This window comes from Miscanthus floridulus, chromosome 6 (genome assembly GCF_019320115.1).
Source record: "Miscanthus floridulus cultivar M001 chromosome 6, ASM1932011v1, whole genome shotgun sequence".
In the NCBI taxonomy this organism is placed as follows: Eukaryota; Viridiplantae; Streptophyta; class Magnoliopsida; order Poales; family Poaceae; genus Miscanthus; species Miscanthus floridulus.
In genome coordinates, this window is record NC_089585.1 from 86,085,094 (window position 1) to 86,105,030 (window position 19,937).

General features: G+C 48.3%; 1 protein-coding gene and 1 pseudogene across 1 annotated transcript; one reads left to right on the top strand and one right to left on the bottom strand.

Annotated features, from left to right (window-relative positions):
- The first annotated feature begins 7,342 nt into the window (after positions 1-7,342).
- LOC136456259 (protein SGT1 homolog) lies at positions 7,343-13,306 on the top strand. The gene is made up of 10 exons (XM_066456063.1): positions 7,343-7,623; positions 8,969-9,038; positions 9,143-9,267; positions 9,521-9,650; positions 9,882-9,978; positions 10,057-10,122; positions 11,139-11,277; positions 12,568-12,650; positions 12,746-12,850; positions 12,940-13,306. The coding sequence occupies exons 1-10, from the start codon at positions 7,461-7,463 to the stop codon at positions 13,045-13,047; spliced, it is 1,086 nt and encodes a 361-aa protein (XP_066312160.1). The 5' UTR covers positions 7,343-7,460; the 3' UTR covers positions 13,048-13,306.
- An 81-nt stretch (positions 13,307-13,387) lies between these two features.
- LOC136456258 (WRKY transcription factor 22-like) lies at positions 13,388-15,833 on the bottom strand (annotated as a pseudogene).
- Between the last annotated feature and the right edge of the window lie 4,104 nt (positions 15,834-19,937).

The following is a 19,937-nucleotide window of genomic DNA, read 5'->3' on the forward strand; positions in this document are numbered from 1 at the left end:
GGCGAACAGCATGATCCTTGATGCCCTCAAAAAGAGACTATATCAGAAAGAAGAAAGGCACCTGGGCAGATGGCTCAAGGAGCTACCAGTTGTAGTCTAGGGACTGCGTACTTAAGCTAGTCGCAGCACCGGTGTATCTCCATACTTCTTGGTTTATGGCTCAGAAGCCATACTACCAGTGGACATTACCTTCCGAGCACCTAGGGCGAAAAACTATGATGAAGAGTAGGCTGTAGCTATTCGGACATAAGACGTCGACAGGGCCGAGGAAGACCGCCTAATCACCTATGTCCGCACAGCCAAATATCTAGAAGGCTTGCGGAGGTACTACAACCGCAATGTCAAAGGTCGTTCATTTGCTGTTGGTGACCTCGTTCTCCGCAGAAAACAAAAAAACCAAAGGGATGCACAAGCTCTCCTCCCCTTAGGAAGGGCCTTACATCGTCAAAGAGGTCACTCGACTAGGGTCTTATCGCCTGTGTGACTTAGAAGCAATCAATGTTTCCAACTCGTGGCACATCGAGCACCTCATACATTTCTATCCTTGAAACACCCTAGATATGTACTCCCCACTTTATAATGAACAAAGTTTTGGTCTCCATAAATTGTCTCCACTTTTTCTCCATTATGGTCTAATCTCCACTTGTGGTTGTCAAGCTCCATGCTACTCCATTGTGAACTCCAATACGAAATCGTCATAACTGCGCCGACTAAGTTTCTCCAAATCTCCAACGTTATCGACGAACAGTTTTCTCCAATATCGCCGAACGATTTTTCCTAGTCGCCGACACATTTTGGCCTAAAATCGCCAAATAAGTCTTCTCTAAATCACCAAACACGTCTTCTACAAATCACCAACATATTTCACCACATGTTTTCTCCAAGTCGCCGAACACTTTGCTCCAAATCTCCAAGATATGTCGCTGATCAGTGAGCAGCATCTTTCTTTTTTGTTCTCTTTGGAGAAGACCCAGTCTCCGATCTCTTCCTACACATGCTATGGGCTGCGTTATGGGCGGTCGGCTGTGGTTCCTTGGTCACGTCTGTTCATCCTACATGTCCACGGGCTCCGCGCCCGATGTTATGGACTATGGGCTAGCCAAGGCCGAGAGCTCAGCACAGAACTAATTGCTCAGACGCTACTTATACTATTTATATCTCCAAGTTATTTTGATAACTGCCGAGCAGCACACGTTTGCTCTTTTCTTTATGGAAAAAACCCAGTCTCTGATCTCTCCCTACATGTGCTACGGGCTCCGTGCTCTGCGTTATGGGTGGTCAACTATGGTTCCTTGGTCATGCCTGTTCCTCCTACACGTGCACGGGCTCCGCGCTCGATGTCATGGACTATGGGCTAGCTGAGGCCATGGGGGTCGGTAGCGAACTAACTTCTCGAACTCTACTTATACTCCGTATAAATACCTTATGGTCACAACTACGAAGATTTTTTCATTGAAATACAATCTAACTGCATGCACATGCACTTTATAACATTTATCATGTATATAAGTGTTTTTTGCGCTTTCGCGCGTTCTAACTACACTGTCCAGAAAGTACAGATGATATCCACCAAGCAGATCATTGTGCTCCGCTGTTGCCATCTGTCTCACTGAACAGGTCTATATCATCGACCAACTTCTTCGCCGAGTCTTCTACCTGATCCTCCAACTGCTGGGTCTCCGCATCGCTCAGCCCTTCGACGAACCCACCCCCTATTGCCTGAAGGTCGATAGCCGAATAATGGGACTGAACCACCGCAAGGACATGAGTAGCGACGGATAGTACGGCGTCGCGGTTGAAGCTCTTGAAGTTCTCCCATGCTGTCTTGCACCTCTAGATGATGGTGTTCGAATGTTGTCGCCTACCATCGAGCTAAATACCCGGTTCCATGTCGACGCAGTCAAGCATCGGCTTAATTGCGGCAACTACAATGTCAAAGTTATCCCTTTGGGTCTTGGCCTCCTGCACCAGCACATCAAACTGTGCCATGGCTTTATGACGGTAGCCTGCAAGCGTTACAATGTTCCATCATATAAGGAAACTACTTCAACAGTAATTCCGACCCGAAGGTATTCATCTTTCAGCTCCTCGGCCAGTTTGTCTGCTCGCTTAGACTCCTTCGCCTTCTCCTATTGAAGTTGTTCGATGGCTTGGCGCAGTTGGCCAAGCTCCGCATCTTGCTCTACAAGCACAACAGTTACCACTAAAAATATGGTTGTTCAGCAATACCAAGTGCATTCGCTAATATATTATACCTGCTTTCTGCTCAGATACACTTCTAAGCTCCTCGGATTTCTGTTCCAACTGCTCGGATGCACTCCTCAGTTGTCTGGAGACAGCAGCTAGCTGCTCAGACTAGCTCCATAGCTGCTTGGACGCAGCCGCTAGCCGCTCGGATAGGAACCCCCTCTGGTATTCCAGGTCCCACGCGTTGCACTCTGCAAGGTCTTGTTCACGCCGGGCCCTCTAGATGTTTCTCTCCAAGAGGTTCACTGCCTCTTTGAGTTTTTTGTTCTCCTCAGCGAGGGGCTCCATCCTCTTTATCAGCTGACGGTGCTACTCGGCAGTCCGCATTATCTCCTGTAAATGCACAATGACAATGTTGAAATCCAATTCCCAACATCAAAAAGGAGCATTCCAGATGCAGTACTAACCTTGATCTGCTTCGTCACCCCGATAAGGGCGGTTTCCAGTCTCCTGAACTTCCTAGTGGTGTCCTCCTCTTTGACAATTACTATGTTATCATCATGCTTTCGGAGGATTTAGATAGCTTGGGGTCAAGGCTCCTCATGCTCGATCTCCTCCACCTCATCCTCCTCTGTTGTAGCCGGAGGCACCACCTGGGGACTCGGTGGCCAGATAGCGGGTCTAACCATTCCCTTCGACGCCTCGGGGAGCGTCGTCTACTCCTTTGGCACCACAAGATTCTCCACCCTAGATTCCGGTGCGATGCTGGTAACTACAGCTTCTACGCCAGAAGACCCGACGGCGCCTGCCGTTGTCAAGGGTGCTGTGGCCGGCTCATTCACCGTCGATGACAACTATTCGCCACCATCAAGTCCACCAACGGGGACAATTGGCTCCCCCACGTGTTGATGAGTACCCGGGGACTTTAGGATGGGGTCCACCGGCATTCCCTCTATCCTAGAGCCAGCCTTCGGCTGCTCATCAGTCTGGATGGGAGGGACTAGATCCATCGTACATTTTGCTCTGCATCAAGTCAGCTCATCAGTCACCACAAAAGTTAAGAAACTCCAGCAAAGTAACTCTAAGACAAGGATACTTACAGTTTGGTCTACCGGTTCAATTTCTTGAACCGGCGGTGCCTGCCTGAGCCCCCAGGCACAGGAGTGGGGTCGACTCCCGTGCTCTGCGGGGGAGGTCTTGACTCCTCCGCAGTTGACCTCTTTTCTGTCTACTGCTCTAGGGCCCTCTTCGCCTGCTGCTCTAGGTTTACCTCCACCTATTGCTCGAGGACTCCTGTCGCTTGCCCCATAGTGACTCACATCATCTGCTGTGTGGGAACTTCCCTCGTCCACTGCTCGAGGACTTCCCTCATCTGTGGCTCAAGGACTTCTTTGCCTGCTCTTGATTGATTCCCCATGAGAGTGCTGCGCGGAGGCTCCTTCGTGCTCGGTGGAGGATCTGTTGGAACTTCGTCGTCATTCGACCAGTCGAACACAACGGTCCTCCGTGTTCAACTAGTCTGATCATCACCAAGAGAGATGTCGCCCGGTTTGATGGAAGCAGAACCCACTGTCTTCCTCCTCTTCTAGGCCGGCTCGTCTGCCGCTGCCCTCTTCCCCCGGGCTTTCTCTAACACTGGGAGAGAACTCTCTGCCTGACCAACATTCATGCCTTCAGAGTCCGACGAGACATCGATGGCACTTCCTTTAGGTTGGGTTGTTGGTCGTGCATCCACAGTGGGTGGCCAATTGCCCTTTGATACACTTGAAAAGTACACCGCCCTATCCTGTGAATGGATCTTCGCATAGGTAAATCAGTCTGCTGCTCGGCAATGAAGAAGGATAAAATGCATCAGGAATACATAACTGAGATATTTACCTAAGGAGGCAAATTTTTGCAGTTGAAGGGCCTCGTATACCCTGACATGTTGAAAGAGGAAAATGGAGCGAATATTTTTGTAGCCTGCTCTTCACAAATGTTCCTTGACAGCATCTCCGTCCTTTCCCGGGTACCGTCGGTTTCCCCCTTGAACTCGAAGGCTGGATGCACTCTCTCCTTACAGGGCTACACGCGGCGTACTATAAAGCTTGTCGCTACCAATCCATCGTTGGTTCTCACGCCCTTTATCAAGGCAAGAAGCTCCTTCACTTGCTCTATGTCAGCGCTGTTTGGCGTTTCCGACCAGCTCCTCTGGTTCTCTGGGATATGGTCGGCGTCGTAGCGGATGGCTGGGTGGCTCTATTTCATATAGAACCACCTGGCGTTCCACCCCTTCAATGATGTGTTTAGCGACACAGTAAGATACTCGCCTACCATCCCATCGCGTAGCTAAAGGTACACCCCGCCGACCACTTTGGAACCACCACCACCTCTCTTTTTCAGCCAGAATAGGTAACAAAAGAGATTAAAATGTGGGAGGATTCCGAGATATGCCTCACAGAAATGGATGAAGATTGAGATGTGTAGAAAGGTATTGGGATGAAGGTTGCACAGACTAACCACCCAAAGCTCCAATAAATCCCTCAGGAACAGATGAACAAGAAATTCCAACCCACGCCAGAAATAATCCTCGAATACCACCACTTTATCGGCGTGAGGCGTTGGGAAGGACTCACCGAGGGTCGGCCGCCATCCGGTGGTAGCACGGTTAGGAAGAACGCTAGCCTCCACCAATCTGTTAAGCTCTGCCTCTCCCGTTCGCGACGGCACCCAATCTTTATCCCGTCGAACGTCGGCGCTCGCCTTCTTAGGGCTTGTTTTCTTCGATTTGGAAGCTCCTTTCTTCGACGCCATCTCTGCGATATGATTGGGGTTTGGCGGCAGAAGCAAATGTGGAAGCGAATCTAGAAACGCGAGGATTGAGGATGAAGACGGACTGGCAAAGTGGCAAAGGTATGAATGCGGGATGTGGTGGCGCAGTTATAAAGCACTTTCCCCGCCCTCTCGCATTCGAGGGTTTTTGGGAAACCGTGCCCACAGTTTGTGCTCTTGCGAATTCTCCAACGTGGATTAATGGGCCGTAGCCTGGGTTTTCGCGTAACTGCAGCCCATGTTGCTCATTTATCGCCGCCATCAGTTGTTACTCGCCGAATTATCGTCGACTTCTCCGCCATTTATTGAGGCTCAGTAATCGTTACTGTATAGTCGCTTTTTGGTTTTTTTCTCCACGATTGGATTCCTCCGATACCTCTGCTTGCGGCTCAGGGACTAGCTGCCTGGTCGGCTAGTTTTTCACTATTACTTTGTGTCTGACCCTGGCACCACGTGACTCCGTCACCTACTGTCAGGCTCAGGGATTAAGTGGACACACTTCACCTTGCAGTAAATATGTTTTTCGGGTCTACGCCCGGGGACTGGCTATCTGCTCGTCTGTTCCTCTATTCTTCTAATTTAGACCCTAGCACCAAATGACTACATCATCTACTGTCAGGCTCAGAGACTAAGTGGGCACACTTCACCTCACGGTGAATGTGCTTGCTTTTTTCTAAAAGACTCCGTGCCTCTCGAAGTTGAACAAGACTAAATCCTTCTCTCATGGTTGGACTCTAAGTGGGCACACTTGGTCCACTGTGAAGAAATTTTTTATTCTGAACTTGAGCTCCTTACACCCTTATGGCAAGCTGTGCTTGGGTTATGTTGCTCGGCTATGGTTCGTGCTGCTCGATAACAGCACACGCTACTCGACAACTGCTCACAACTGCTCGGCAACTCATCATGTTGGTTGGACCATGAGTTTGACTGCTCGGCTTTGTTCGCACCTGCTCGGACAAGCTCAAGACGGTATTGCACAATGGGTACAAGGTGCTCAAGGACTAGCTATGGGGGTATGACCCCGGATACCCATGGCAGACCACATGGGTTACGCCCTCAGGGGCGGCCCAGCCCACAAGACAAATCCTTGCGGGGCATGACTCTGGTCGGCGCCTTCTGCAAGGCATCTGAAAGATATCCTGAAGATACTACGAGATCTGTTAGGATATGTATGATCTTAAGATTCCTGTAATCAGTTATTACTTTTCGATTATCTCTCAGATCTAACCGATTTGTAACCCTACTCCCCGGACTATATAAGACGGGCAGGGACCCCCTCTAAACTCACGCAATATCATACGATAGCTAATACAAACCAACAGACCACAAGAGTAGGGTATTACGTCATAATGACGGCTTGAACATGTCTAACTCGTGTGTCTCTGTTGCCTTCTTATTTTTTATCTCACGCTCCCCTGTCGATCAATCTACTTTCATGGGATACCCCTCGAAGTACTGCCGATGATATTCCGTCGACAGCTAGCTTTTGCATTTGTAGTTACTCGTACATCTTTGTAGCAGCAATCTCTCTAGCTTACTTCCTCAGTCAAAAATACAGTACACCTTGCTTTCCGAGAGTCATTTATTTTCAATTTAATCAAATATATAAAAATATATACTGATAATATTTATGATGCGTAATAAGTATTATTAGATTAATATTGGAATAAAATTTCATAATAAATATATTAGAAAATGTAAATGTTGATAATGATTTTTATAAATCTAGTTAAATTACAAAAAAAAACTGATTCTTACAAAAACGTGTAAGCTCCATATGGAATCTCGGGTTGCCCGTACATGCCCACATCCAGCGAGGTGTGATGCTCACTAAAGAAAAGATAACGCCAGCGAGGATCCCATGGTACATTCCTAACCACAGTTCCAAGCAACACCATGACCATGAGATCTAATCTAGGCTAGCTAGTCACCTTAACCACATCACAAAACCACGAACCCGCACCCTTCCTCGTAAGCGGCGGAAGAGGCTAAACAAGTATAGGAGTAAGGCCACTTGACAGCCAGTCAGCAACTAATCAAATCTAACCAATCAATGAGTGGATCGCGAACCTTCCTCGTAACAAAATCATACGACCGACTAGGCGACTTTTCTTCATCCACACAAAAGAGCAAAAAGAAAAAAAAAAGAAAAGAAAAAGCAGAACAAGCCCAAAGAGAGCACCCGCAGAACTTCCCCCGCAATTAACCTAGCCAGAATCTGCAAGCTGCAAATGACGATGATGCATAGCAAAAACCCGGCCCGGCCCTGCCTCGGCCTCTCGGCCTTACCGCATCGAACTCTCCAGAACCTCCACGGGCCCTTCAAAAGGCCGCGTCACCCCATCCCTCCGCCTGCCCTGCCCACCTACTACGAGTGACCTCGATTATTCTGTTCGCTCTCGCCCAACCCAAGTCATCGTCTGGTCGTCGCCCGCAGACGCCCCAAGCCGGAGGGGGCCGCCATGGCCGCGTCGGATCTGGAGAGCAAGGCCAAGGAGGCCTTCGTCGACGACGACTTCGAGCTGGCCGCCGAGCTCTACACCCAGGCCATCGACGCCGGGCCCGCCACCGCCGACCTCTACGCCGACCGCGCCCAGGCACACATCAAGCTCGGCAACTACACTGGTATGGGCAGTGCTCTTCCCCCACCCCCCATCCTTCCTTGCTCTCTCCTATTGCTCCGATAGGGTTTGATTCGATTGGTTGCGCGCTGACGTGTGGGGACAGTAGTTCGACGCGCGCGCGCGCGCGCGTGAATGTAACCGCAAGGGTCTGTTATAGCGCCGCGCGGTTTTTAGAAGGCTAGTTTGATTAGCTGTTTTGTTGTTGTGATGAGCGAACTCGTGGCGATTCTAGGGTAGGGTGTTGGAGGTCAACGTCAGCCTATGGTGTAGGCCTGGCGATGAATCATCTGATTCGAATTTCAAAGAGGCACTAGATGATTGGGGTTTCTGAAATGGTCGTGTAGAGTTAAGTATATGATTAGCCATAGTCGTGCTCGTTGTTGGCTGTTGTGTGGACAGTAGAGTATGACGATTCAGATTGCCTGAAATGTCCGGGGTATATTCCTAGTGCCCTACCTGTTGCCTTGCTGTATGCGTGATGGTTTATCCCAAGTTCCCTAATTGCTGTGTCGCGATGTGTGTTGTAAGGTATGTCCCTAGTTTGCTTGTCGTGGTGCCCCAAGTTCTTTACCAGTTTCATTTCTGTGGATTGTAATGTGTTACCCCTAGTTCCTTGTTTCATTGCTATGCTTGTTTTTTTGCTATTGCTCTGAGAGTTTAAGGTGAAATGTGTGTATACATGTGAAGTAGTAGTATAACTCAATTGGTGGCTTGAGGGTTTTCAGCAGCATGTTGAAGAAGTTGTGATGACAGAGTGGTTTGGAAGGATTTAGATTGTATTAATCTCTGTTGGTCCTAGTCTGGGTTTTCATTTTGTTGTATTACTCTCTTTAGGTTGTAGTGCAAACTAGTAGCTCATTTTGACCACATTCTGCAGTTGAATTGATAAAAAAAATGCCTCCTATTTTAGATATGTTTTGTATAGTTGTGTAGCACTATTCTAGCTTCCCCCTTATCCTAACTGTACATCCATATCAGCTGTTTCCAAAATAAGAAACTACATGTTGATTTACTGCCATTGCAGTATTTGTTCGCAATAAGAAATGGAATGCATGGCTCCTGTTACATCTGAATCAGTAGGAACCATAAGAAACGCATGGTGTGGCTGTAATAAGAAATGATGTGTAAAGTTTGGCTTCAGTTACATGTGAATCATTGTAACCAAATTACTAAAATAATAAACTACATGGTGTTGTCATTGCAACTTTCTTTGTTTGTGTAACAAGAAAGTGCACATGAAGCTTCTTTTCAGTTGGTAGTGTTATTCATGCTACCATCATTGGCTTGCATATTTGTTTTTAAACACAATAAATGTATAGCGCTAAAGGAATTAACTAAACTTGCAGAGGCTGTAGCGGATGCTAACAAAGCAATCGAACTTGATCCTACAATGCATAAAGCCTACTACCGGAAAGGGTTAGTGGCACTCTTCATTTTTTTCAATAAAAGTTATACATTAACACTCCCATAATTCCCTCTGCTCATTTTTATCTATGTACTACGTTATTTCTTGTTTACAGTGCTGCATGCATTAAGCTTGAAGAATACCAAACTGCAAAGGCTGCTCTTGAGTTGGGTTCTTCCTATGCATCAGGCGATTCAAGGTTTACTCGTCTATTGAAGGAATGTGATGAGTGCATCGCTGGTGAGCAAAATTAACTCCAGAAGTTAGTATATATATAGCTCTGTGTGTGTGGTGGGTGGGTTGGGGGGGGGGGGGGGGGGGGGGGGGGGGGTCTTGGGAATGCAATGTGCCTGCATGCTATTTTCTAATGATATGTGTCCAATTAGCTACCTTGCCTGAGAAATGCTTGAGCAGCCTTGTGTACTGGAGAATAATTATGTTTCAGTTCAATCATCTCATACTGCCTGCCCTGTTATTTGGTTTATGTGTCCAGAGGAATCTAGCCAGGCACCAGTAAAGAAGGTTGAGGCTCCTGTGGCTGCTACTGTTGAGGACAAGGAGGATGCCGCAAATATGGAGAATACACCGCCAGTGGTAGAACCCCCAAGCAAACCTAAATACAGGTAACTAGTGTAAATTCCTAGAACTCTTTGAACCACCTAGCTCAGACTGAATGCTATGTAATCAAACCACTTTACCTTTTCCCAGTACAGATTTGTTTACTGATAAGCATATTCTAATTCAGGGAGCCATACTTGGAGGAAAGCAAAATGCTTCTCCCTTACTGAAATTAATGTCAAGCATGAGTTGCTAGTTTTTTGCTAAAATTTTCTCTTAAATAATTTGTGCTGCAGGCATGACTACTACAACAGTGCCACAGAAGTGGTGCTGACAATATTTGCTAAGGGTGTTCCTGCTGATAGTGTAGTCATTGATTTTGGTGAACAGATGGTGTGTTCTGCTCATATTATTATTATTATAGTTCTCTTGTCTTTTTACTGTATTCACTGATCTTGTTTCTCATTTTAGTTAAGTGTATCCATTGAAGTCCCTGGTGAAGAACCATACCATTTTCAGCCCCGTCTGTTTTCTAAGGTAATAATTGTCCATTCTATTTTGATGTTGCTTTTCATACTTGTTATCTATTAGACTGTTACTAAGGTGTAAGTTGCACTGTGTAACCTAGCACCTTGCCTTCAAGACAAGGGTCAGATACAGAATATAAATTTATTTTTGACTTCTAACTGCTGAGTCTTAATCAAAAAGGTGAAGAGTGGAAAATTTAAATAACTTTAGATTAGAGAAACAAAACAAAAACACACATATAAGCTTCACTTTACCTTTTTTCAACTGTATAAACACAGGCAATGGGGTTTCAAATCAAGATGTTGCTTTGTGTTATCTTTTAAAGAAGTAGTTAGCAGGTCTTGTGCTCAACTGTGGATGTTTGTGGTTAATATTATCCCCTGTGAAGTTCAACCACCTGAATTTTTTGTGATTTAGCTAAACTGGTTAGCTAAAGACATTTGTGAACGTTCGGCGGCAATTAAAAGTCGCCGCTGCTGGCTGCAGCTCATACAAATCTACAGTGCAATATAACTGCTCAGCGGCAGCTGCAGCCAGCTGGTAGCCTTTCATTCAAAGATTTGGGTTTATACACAGCACTGCCTTTCTTTTTTCTTCATCATATATAATGCAGTCGATACAATTCTTTTGATAAGCATAGAATGACTTGAATTTGTGAACTCCAAAAATTGCTTCAACAGCACTAGTTGATTTGTTTTTGGATCTGCTCTTGGTAAATAATTTTGAATGCTAGTATAAAATTCATGTATATTAGGTTTCAGAATGATTGTTTGTTAGTTTGTGGAAACTAAATTGATGTTGCATTTTTATTCTCTCGTTTTCCTTCGGAGTGACCTATAAACCAAATAAGACCTGGTAATGGAGTCATTTTCTTTTGGTCTTGTTGACATGGGGGCCTGTCGTTTTCCGCAAAGCATTGCTTGTCAATCCAGTTATGTTTGTGGACTATTTGTAGTTATCTGATTGGCTTACTGAATATCCGTTATTTATGTGTGAATAAATGTTTTTATATTGTCGGAAATCAGATTATCCCTGAGAAATGCAAATATGAAGTCTTATCCACCAAGGTCGAAATACGCCTTGCAAAAGCTGAGCAGGTGACATGGACAACCCTGGATTATAGTGGAAGACCAAAGGCTGTTCCCCAGAAGATAAGCACACCAGGTAATATATCTTTTAGAACTATGGCCACTCATCATGTCTGAGTCTCTATAATTAGGAAGCTGTGGTCATGATTTACTGATGAGTGAGTTTACTGGGCTATTCTCTTTCCATCCTGGAGATGGGTCAAAGCATAGTCAGACACCGTTTCAGTGCTAAATCTGAGTTGTCGGTAGGCCAGAATTCTGAATTTTCTTTTGTTTCTTTGACCATCTTGTGGTTTGCTGGATGTTTTTATATGGGTATTTAAGTATTTCTACCTCTTACCCTTCCTTTGCTCAGTTCCATATCATTCCCCTGCCCTAGATTAGTGTGCACACTGCCCCCTAAAACTAGTTTCGTGCCTGACGTTTATAATAGTGGATATCAGAATGGTGCAGTTAGATGAACGGAATGAACTGGATTATAATAAACCTGTATGATGCGCAAATGTTGACATACATTATATTCATTACTATGGCATATTAGGAAAATTATGGTCAATGGTGTATCATATCGTCATTCAAGAGGACTTTGATATTCTAACATACATGATATTCATTACTATGGCATATTAGGGAAATTACGGTCAGACTGTCGATGTCCTTTCCCCCTAATTTTTTACTGTGGCGTATCAGGGAAATTATGGTCAGTGTGTATCATAGGCCGTTGATATCCTTTGCCCTAATTCATCTATTTGAAGTATTGGTTTGCCAACAGAAGAAGCATAGGCATGTTGTGAAAACTTTTAAAACTATGTTAGCATCACTATAATACTGCCAACCAGATGTATTGTGCTTGTGGTTATGCAGCAATATTGACGGATACTCTTAGAGACCATCTGTTGAGGTGACCTCATCTTGCTTTCCTTAGCAAGATTTTGGTTTTTGAGTAATCATTATGTGAACTACCTAAATTAAGATTATGGAGTTGTACACAATTTACTTTTACAGTGTTCCATTTCGTGGTTCATGGATGGTCAATGATTAAGCTTAAGCTATCGGGATCTGTGTACATGATAGATAGTTTGAGATGAACAGCCTTCTCTGGATGATATTGGTTAGCTAAACAATCTGGATTTTTGTTCAAGTAACCGTATTGTGAGGCTACTAATCTGGGTGTAATAGATTTGTGCACACATTAGTTTTGTAGTGTGTCCATTTTGTGGTTCATGGATGGTCTGTACATGATCTACAGTTTGAGATGAACAGATTTCTGTAGATAATATTAACAAATTAACAATGTGGATCATTTCTTTCTTGAACTGTCTTGCATTTCTTACAGAGACATTTTATTTGTATATATGTTCTGCAGCTGAAACAGCCCCAAGACCTTCATACCCATCTTCAAAGGCAAAAAAAGACTGGGATAAACTGGAAGCTGAAGTCAAAAAGGAGGTTTGATCAAGATTCCCACTTATATGTGTACCAATCTTATTGCTGCAACTTGGGTTTCTTGAATATGAATGGGGCATGATTTGTGTCTGCATCAGGAGAAGGAAGAAAAACTTGATGGTGATGCTGCATTGAACAAATTCTTCCGTGACATCTACAAGGATGCTGATGAAGATATGCGGAGGGCCATGATGAAGTCATTCGTACGTAATCTTTGGCCCAGCTAATACTGGATTTGGAACCAACTATATTTTGGGTCTATATACTCACGTATCCTTGCCTGTTCCTGCAGGTGGAATCTAATGGCACTGTTCTCTCAACCAATTGGAAAGATGTTGGATCAAAGAAGGTGGAAGGGAGCCCTCCTGATGGTATGGAGCTCAAGAAGTGGGAATACTAAAGTTCGGACTGCCCGTCTTTTGTAAATCCAGGTCTTGGAAATTATGTCCTAGTAACGTCCACCCATTTGGTGCCATGAGCTTGGTTAAGTCTTCTGCTTTTGTACGCTTTCTGTATGACAGTCTAGCGTGTCTGAGTGCTACTTGCCGTAGTTTTTGATGGACATCTGGTATGCTATTCTGTGGTATCGACTGCGAAACATCTGTGGTAACAAAGACAGCAAACTATAATCTGTGGAATGCCTATTCTTTTTGGTCTAAGATGTTTTTCTTGTCAGCATAATATAGTAGTACTATGCAGTGACTTATGTTACAGTGGTTCACCGTTGGAGCAGTTGCATTTGCATCTTTTTGGTGGATGAACTGCATCTTTTTTACATGGTTCTAGGTCTGTTGCCTGGTCCATGTGCTCGGTACAGCCAGGGGGCACCTGCTCGGAGATTACGCAAGTACGCGGATATAGTACAACGGAAATTGAGCCCGTTGGTTTTCGGGATCCTGTTTGTCAGAAACGCGCACAAAAAAGACGCCTATACATAGCTTCTCTTCGAGGCGAGATCTTTCCGTCTAGATCTATTGCAATCGAAGGTTCTGATTTCTGAAGTTATTACAGCGCCCACCTAGAGGGAGAGCCGCCGTCCCAGTACGCCATGTTCCTCCACGACGTGCTCGAAATCGAAGTCGTCGTCCACGGGTGCCAAGAGCTCGTCCAGGTCCATCGCCGCAGGCCAGAACTCGTCGTCGTCGACGGCCGCTATCTCCTCGCCGCCAAACTCCCCGGCCGCCATCGTTGACGTCTCGTTGTTGCCATGCTCGCGGTCGCCGGCGCCACGGACGGTTGCTTTGTCGACCGCCTGGCCCTGCTCGTGGTGGCTCTTGGGAGAGGAGGCCGTGCCGTGGTCGGCGGCCGCGCCGGACGACGACGTCTTGTGGCGAGTAGTGCGCGCGAGCGCGTTGAGCTGCGCGGGCACGGGGTGGCAGTGCTCGGCCATGTACGTGACGATGAGCACCCCGGGCTTGGCCGGGCTGCGCTCCACCAGCTTCCGAGCCATGCACCCCTTCATGCTGCTGCACTTGTAGTACCCCCTGCGGTCACACACAGATTCCCATCGCAACGGGGGTCAGCAGCCATCCACAAGAGGTCAACTGCGAGCACGCAGTACGGCTACCGAATTGTCTTGTAGTACTACAAATGTACACGTGACGTGCAGTGCGATCAAGCTTGATGATGCCCGAGTGGCATGGCGTTTCATTCATTCTTGTGACTGCATTATCAAACTAGCTAGGACATCTATGTGAAGCCTCAAGGATGGCATTTACCCCCTTTTCTTCTTTGCTTATTAAAAAAAAGGTGCCAATAATTAAGGTGTTGGGATCCTACCAAGTTGAGTGCTCTGCAGTCAACGATCGACGATAAGTGTAACATCCCCGCCTAAATGGGCCGAATTCCGGTTCAATCGAGGCACTGTAACTGCGCACTTGAGCTGTGGTCCGAGCAATAGCTGCGGGGGCTGTAGTGGCGCAATTAGGCCGGGCCAATTTCGGGGTACTGTTGCTAGGTCACTGTAGCATCGCGAAACACTGCACGATCAGGGGTTTAGTCATGAATTCAAGAATGCCAAACCGACTTAAATAGCTAGGTCAGGGATGTATAGTAACCTTCAGTTAATCGTTTTACGTGAAGCGATGACGAAAACACAAACGTGTTGCTACGTAGGTGGAACCCAACCCTTGGTAGAGTGGGCCTATGCCGCGGGGCCTGGGGTGTTACAGTAAGGCTCTAGCTATACCGTCGAGCAGGCAGTGAGTGCAACGCGTGGAAAGTATGCAAGGCGAGGTCAAAGGCAGTTACCGTGGATAAGGCGAGCCCTTGATGGGCTTTTGGCCATACTTGCGCCACGCCCACGGGTCCGACGACGACGAGCCGCCGTTGGCCACCGGCATCTCGCGCACCACCTTCTTCAGCTGGCTCTTCTTGCTGTCATGCCACAAACCAGGGAGCGAGGAAAAGGAAAGCAATAAGCCATCGCAGCACTTCATTAAGCCTAAAATTATGCATCGCAAAATTAAGCCTAAAATGGAATCTTCCACTAAATCTGTGTCGGCATCTTCACGGTATGGTTCATGCTACACACGATGGTGGATGGAGTTTTGAGCGCACAGCATCGGTAGTCGGTACGGTACCTTCTTTTCGGCCGCGGCGTGCGCGCGCCTGGCTTCCGGCCTGGCGGCGATGCCCTCTGCTGCATCCCGGACGTGGACGCGACCCCCGCGGGGAAGGAGATCATCACCTCACGCTCGCGGCGCCCGTCGTCCCCCACGCTCGGCCTCGTCGGCGACGGCGCGACGACCGGCAGCAGGAACGGCTTGTGATCGAAATCCAGGTACTCGAGGTCGTACAGGAGCGCCGCCGAGGCCTTGGCCACGGGCGGCGGCGCCCGCTGCTCCTGTCCCCGGACAGCCACAGGCGGCGGCGGCGGCGTGGTGGTCGTCGGCTCCGGCGGCGAAGCGTCTGCCTCCGCCCTCGGCGCCGCGGCGGCGGCGGGCTCCGGCGGGTCCGGGTGCGCGACGCTGCCGCAGCTCCTGACGACGGCCTGCAGGTCCCAGTCGTTGAAGTGCTCCGCCATGAGCAGCAGCACGCCGCGCATGAACCACGACCGGCTCTCCGCTCTCGAGCCTTTGACGAGGCGGAGGGACGCGTGCGTGTACGCGGGGGACTGGAGGAGGAGGAGGGGGTGGGTTGACTTTTGGCACTGACCGTCCAGCAGGGCCCCCCGCACGCGCGCATAGCATATATACGCGTACACTACGTGTGTAGGAGTATTCGGGCGCGCAGGCCGAGGACGTTTTCGTGTTGTTCTCTTTGACTCTGCTCCAAATGTCAGAAGGGAGAGGAGAGAGAGATGGGCATGGGGCGGGACTGGAAGATTCGAGCCCCTTCTCACCCGTGTCATAAAGAAGCAGCCTGCAGGCAGGCCGAGTGAGGCGTGGGAATATTAAACAGGAAAATGATGGTGAATCGTTTTTACAGTTACTCCTACTTGCACCCTCTTTTTATTAATTATATTTCGGCCCCCATTATTATTGGTCGCGCTTGACTAGTAGGCAGGCGTCAGTTATTCTGGTTCCGATCTGACCCTGCTCAAATGTCAAAGGGCAGAGACAAGGAGTCCTGCTGCGTGGATCCCGTAGTTTTATCGCGTGGGGGCCAGGCGGCCGAGCGGCCAGGCCAATCGCCGTGGCGGTGAGTGGTAAAGTGCCGGGGGGGAGGGAGACTAGTGAGGCGCTTTTGGACACGAAAACGACGCGCGCGCCGGCCCGCCGGCCGCCCGCTAGAGCATTGTTGCCGCCGTGCGCGGCCGTCGAGTGCGCGCGGGGCCGGGGCCGGGGCCCGGGCCAGGGGCCTGGATTCCGCACGCATTATTTGTGCCGGCCCGGACGACGACGACGATCGATCTCCCCGCTTTTCTCCAACGGTCCACTGCAGGTGCCCCATGCCATGGACAGCAGCAGCGAGCAGGAGGATCTCGCGCGGCGTATAGTAGGCTGCCGCCTGCCGGTGCCGGGGCTCCGACGTTGCGGGAGCCACGCACGCACGCACGCAAGTAGGCACGCGAGTGCGGCGGGTTTTTGGATAAAGTTTGGTGTGCCGAATGCATTAGCTAAGCCGGTGCGTACGGTCCGGTCTGTCTGCCCGCGTTATCTATCGCTCCCGGCGGATGGATGGATGGCCACCACCGCACCTCCACCTTGTTAGGTCCGGGCGTGCGCGTGCTCAAGCTCAACCGCAGCGGCGGCACTGTAGCCGATCGATGGTGGATGGTTGACACGTGACGTGACTGCGTTCTTTTTCAGTAGTGTCGCGATCGGCTACCTGACTTTGATTGAAGCAACTGGCAGCAGTAGGTCCGGTCCATCTGCACTTTTCAAATGGCTGGCTAGCTCGTGGCACGCTGCAGCCTGCAGGTAGGTGCCAGGCTTCGATCTCCCGGTATTTGTATTTTTCTTCTTTGCAACGATTTCTTCTTCTTCTTTCTTCTTCCAAGGATATGGGGCTGTTTGGTTACGATCCTAGGCACAGATTGCCTGGCATGTAGCGTTTTTAGATGCTGACTCTTGTAGCCCTGGTTTCTTGCCTGTCTCGCAAAAAAGGCAACGTTGCATGGTAAAGGGATCGAGCCATAGCTCGGTTTGTGAGCGCTCCCGATGCGGAGGCCACCGGTCGCGTGTTCGAACCCTGCTCGAAGTGTCGGATCGCGATGCATGACGAAAGGCATCTGTCCTGCCAGGTCTATTCGCAGTGGCAGCCTGCCTGCAACTGCGATGCCGATCGATGGGCGACGGAGGGAGATGGCTCTCTCTCCCTGCTGTCATGATGAGTGTCTCCTGCACTGTGAGAAAAAGAAGGGTCCCCGCCGCTCCCCGGCTCCTCGCCCTTGCAACTTGCCGAGATGCGGCGGCCCTTGCACGGCCGAACGAACTCGCCGCTGTTGTACAGCGAGATGCTGTTGTAGTGCGCAGTCCTAAGTCCTACTACTGGGAGTAGAGATGAAAACAGATGGGATACGGACGGATATCACTGATATTATATTTGTTTTTATATTTCTGTCCGGATTCGGATTCGAATACGGATAGTGTCAACCATGTCGGATAGGATATGATTTAATATTGACATCATAAATATGCGATTTGAGTATTCAGATACGGATATAGTGTCGGATGTTGAATACCCTAGACTCGGATATAGACAGATCTGAACCTCTCTAAACGGATTCGGTCTCGAATACGGTCGGAAAATATCCGTACCATTTTCATCACTCACTGGGAGACGTTGCGGTGCAGGCGGGGGCGCCAGCTGATCGAGTCGCCAAGGACGCCTCGCCCAGCTTGCTGCTCGCGACGGCGAGGTTTGCATCGTCGTCAGTCGCTCGCGCGATGCAGACATGCTTGCAGTGGCGGCGGAATCTTATACTCGTGCATCACTCATGCATGCTCCCGTCAACCTGCTGTACCCCTCCCGCTTTCCAGGGAATCCTCACGTCGTCGTCGTCGTCGTCATCACCCACTACACTACTGACTACACAATATCTCTTGGCTGATCTCATGTACGGCGAGAAGGGATAAAGCCAAAGTCTATTCCATAGTGTTCTTCCTCGTAGCTAGACAGGTAACACAATGCAGCGCTTTTTGTATGGTATGGTATATATATATATATACACATACATATATATATATATATATATATGTATGTGCTTAGTGCTTGAGTTTTTTTTTTATTTGTGTGGTTTAGGCTCTCTTCGGCTGATCATTAAGCCGCTTGTACTGATTTATACGGCTAATTTATTAAGATTTGAAAAAAAAATACTGTACCATAACTGATAAGTCCAACTATAATGGCAGACGGACAGAGCCTTATTCAGTGTTCGACACGTTAGACAGCTTGTCCGAAAGCCGAAGCACCTGCTGATGGGCCAGAAATAGAAAGGGGCCCGGTCACTGTACCGGGCCGAAACTGTGTGGCCCATCCAATTAGCCTCGGCCCTCGGCCGCCGTTAGGCCTTGTTTAGAAAGTTACAGGGCTCTCTGAATTGAAGCCGCCATTAAGTACACGAGAAATTTTGTGCACGTGTTGAAGCCGTGGCCTATGTGATCTCTCGTAAGGGCAGGCTCAACAACAGAATTAGCAATAGGGCAGGCTCAACAATCGGGTGCCTAGCAGGTTTGAGAGCGGCGGCCAACATGAGGATTGCTCGGGTTACTCTGGAGACTGACACATCCCTCGTGAAGGCAGCAATGGAGGGTGACGAGTATCGACTGTCAGCTAAGGGTGGCGCAATCACTGAACTTAGTCACTTAGACAATTGATGATGACGGAGTTAGCACATGAAATTGCGGACTTTCGGGTGTAGGTGCTCAAGTGGCATTCAGACCACCTAGGATGATGTACCTCACTTTATTGACCGGTGTCCAGCGATTCTGCTGAGAACCTGAGACTGATGAGTAATGAAATCGGCTTTGCCTAAAAAACAATAGAGTTAGCATACTCAAAATACATCCACATCAGCAACAATCCTCCTGCACAAAATCTCCCGTTCAATAGTTTACATTTCCCAAGTTGTATCATTTTTTATTTCCAAACCACTTCCATTCTCATTTGGACATTCCCAACCTTTCTCTACCACCACTGGCGGCCATCCCTGCCATTGTTTCTAGCTTCTAGGGATGCGGAAATGAAATATGTTGTTTTATGGCGGAATAGTCATTTTCGTCCCTAAACTATCGTCCGAGGCTCAATTTGGCCCATGAACTATCAAATTGTCTACTTTCGTCCTTCAACAATCGATTTCGGACTCAATCTCGTCCGTTCCCCTTGACAGCACGCCATGTGGCCAGCTAGACATGCGTAATGTCTGTCCTGCTCCTCGCTCACTTCTTTACCCGTTGGTCGGCTGACGGTGTTTCCCTCTTCCCCGTTTCCTCCCTCTTGTCCTCATCCTCTCTGTTCGTCATGGTAGCTGCATAGGTAGGTTAGGGTTTTGGCTTGGGGCGGCAATCAGTGTGGGACGCGCGGATTGTTCGAAGGGGTGGAGGCGCACCCCTTCTCCTGGTGGAGGCGCGCCCCTCGTCCTTGGGCAGACAGACCCCTGCTCATAGGCAACCACGACGCAGGAAGAGGAGTGGACGTGCTGCAAAGGTGAGATGAAGTGGCACTTCACTGGTTTTGCAATTGCGTTTGATTTCCTTGTAGAATGTTTAAATTTGACCATATAGTGGATCTGTAGGCCTGCAAAACAATGTCTGAATTGGAGGTACTAGAAGTTCGATTTCATTTTAATGGGGAATTTGTTCTTGATGCGTCAAAGATGTTGTATTGCGATGGGGATTGTGGAGT

Excerpts from the sequence above, each read along its gene's own strand:
- LOC136456259 (XM_066456063.1), top strand. The coding sequence starts at position 7,461 with ATGGCCGCGTCGGATCTGGAGAGCAAGGCCAAGGAGGCCTTCGTCGAC. Across the intron at positions 9,039-9,142 it reads AAAGCCTACTACCGGAAAGG|TGCTGCATGCATTAAGCTTG; the intron begins GTTAGTGGCACT and ends TCTTGTTTACAG. Across the intron at positions 9,268-9,520 it reads ATGTGATGAGTGCATCGCTG|AGGAATCTAGCCAGGCACCA; the intron begins GTGAGCAAAATT and ends TTATGTGTCCAG.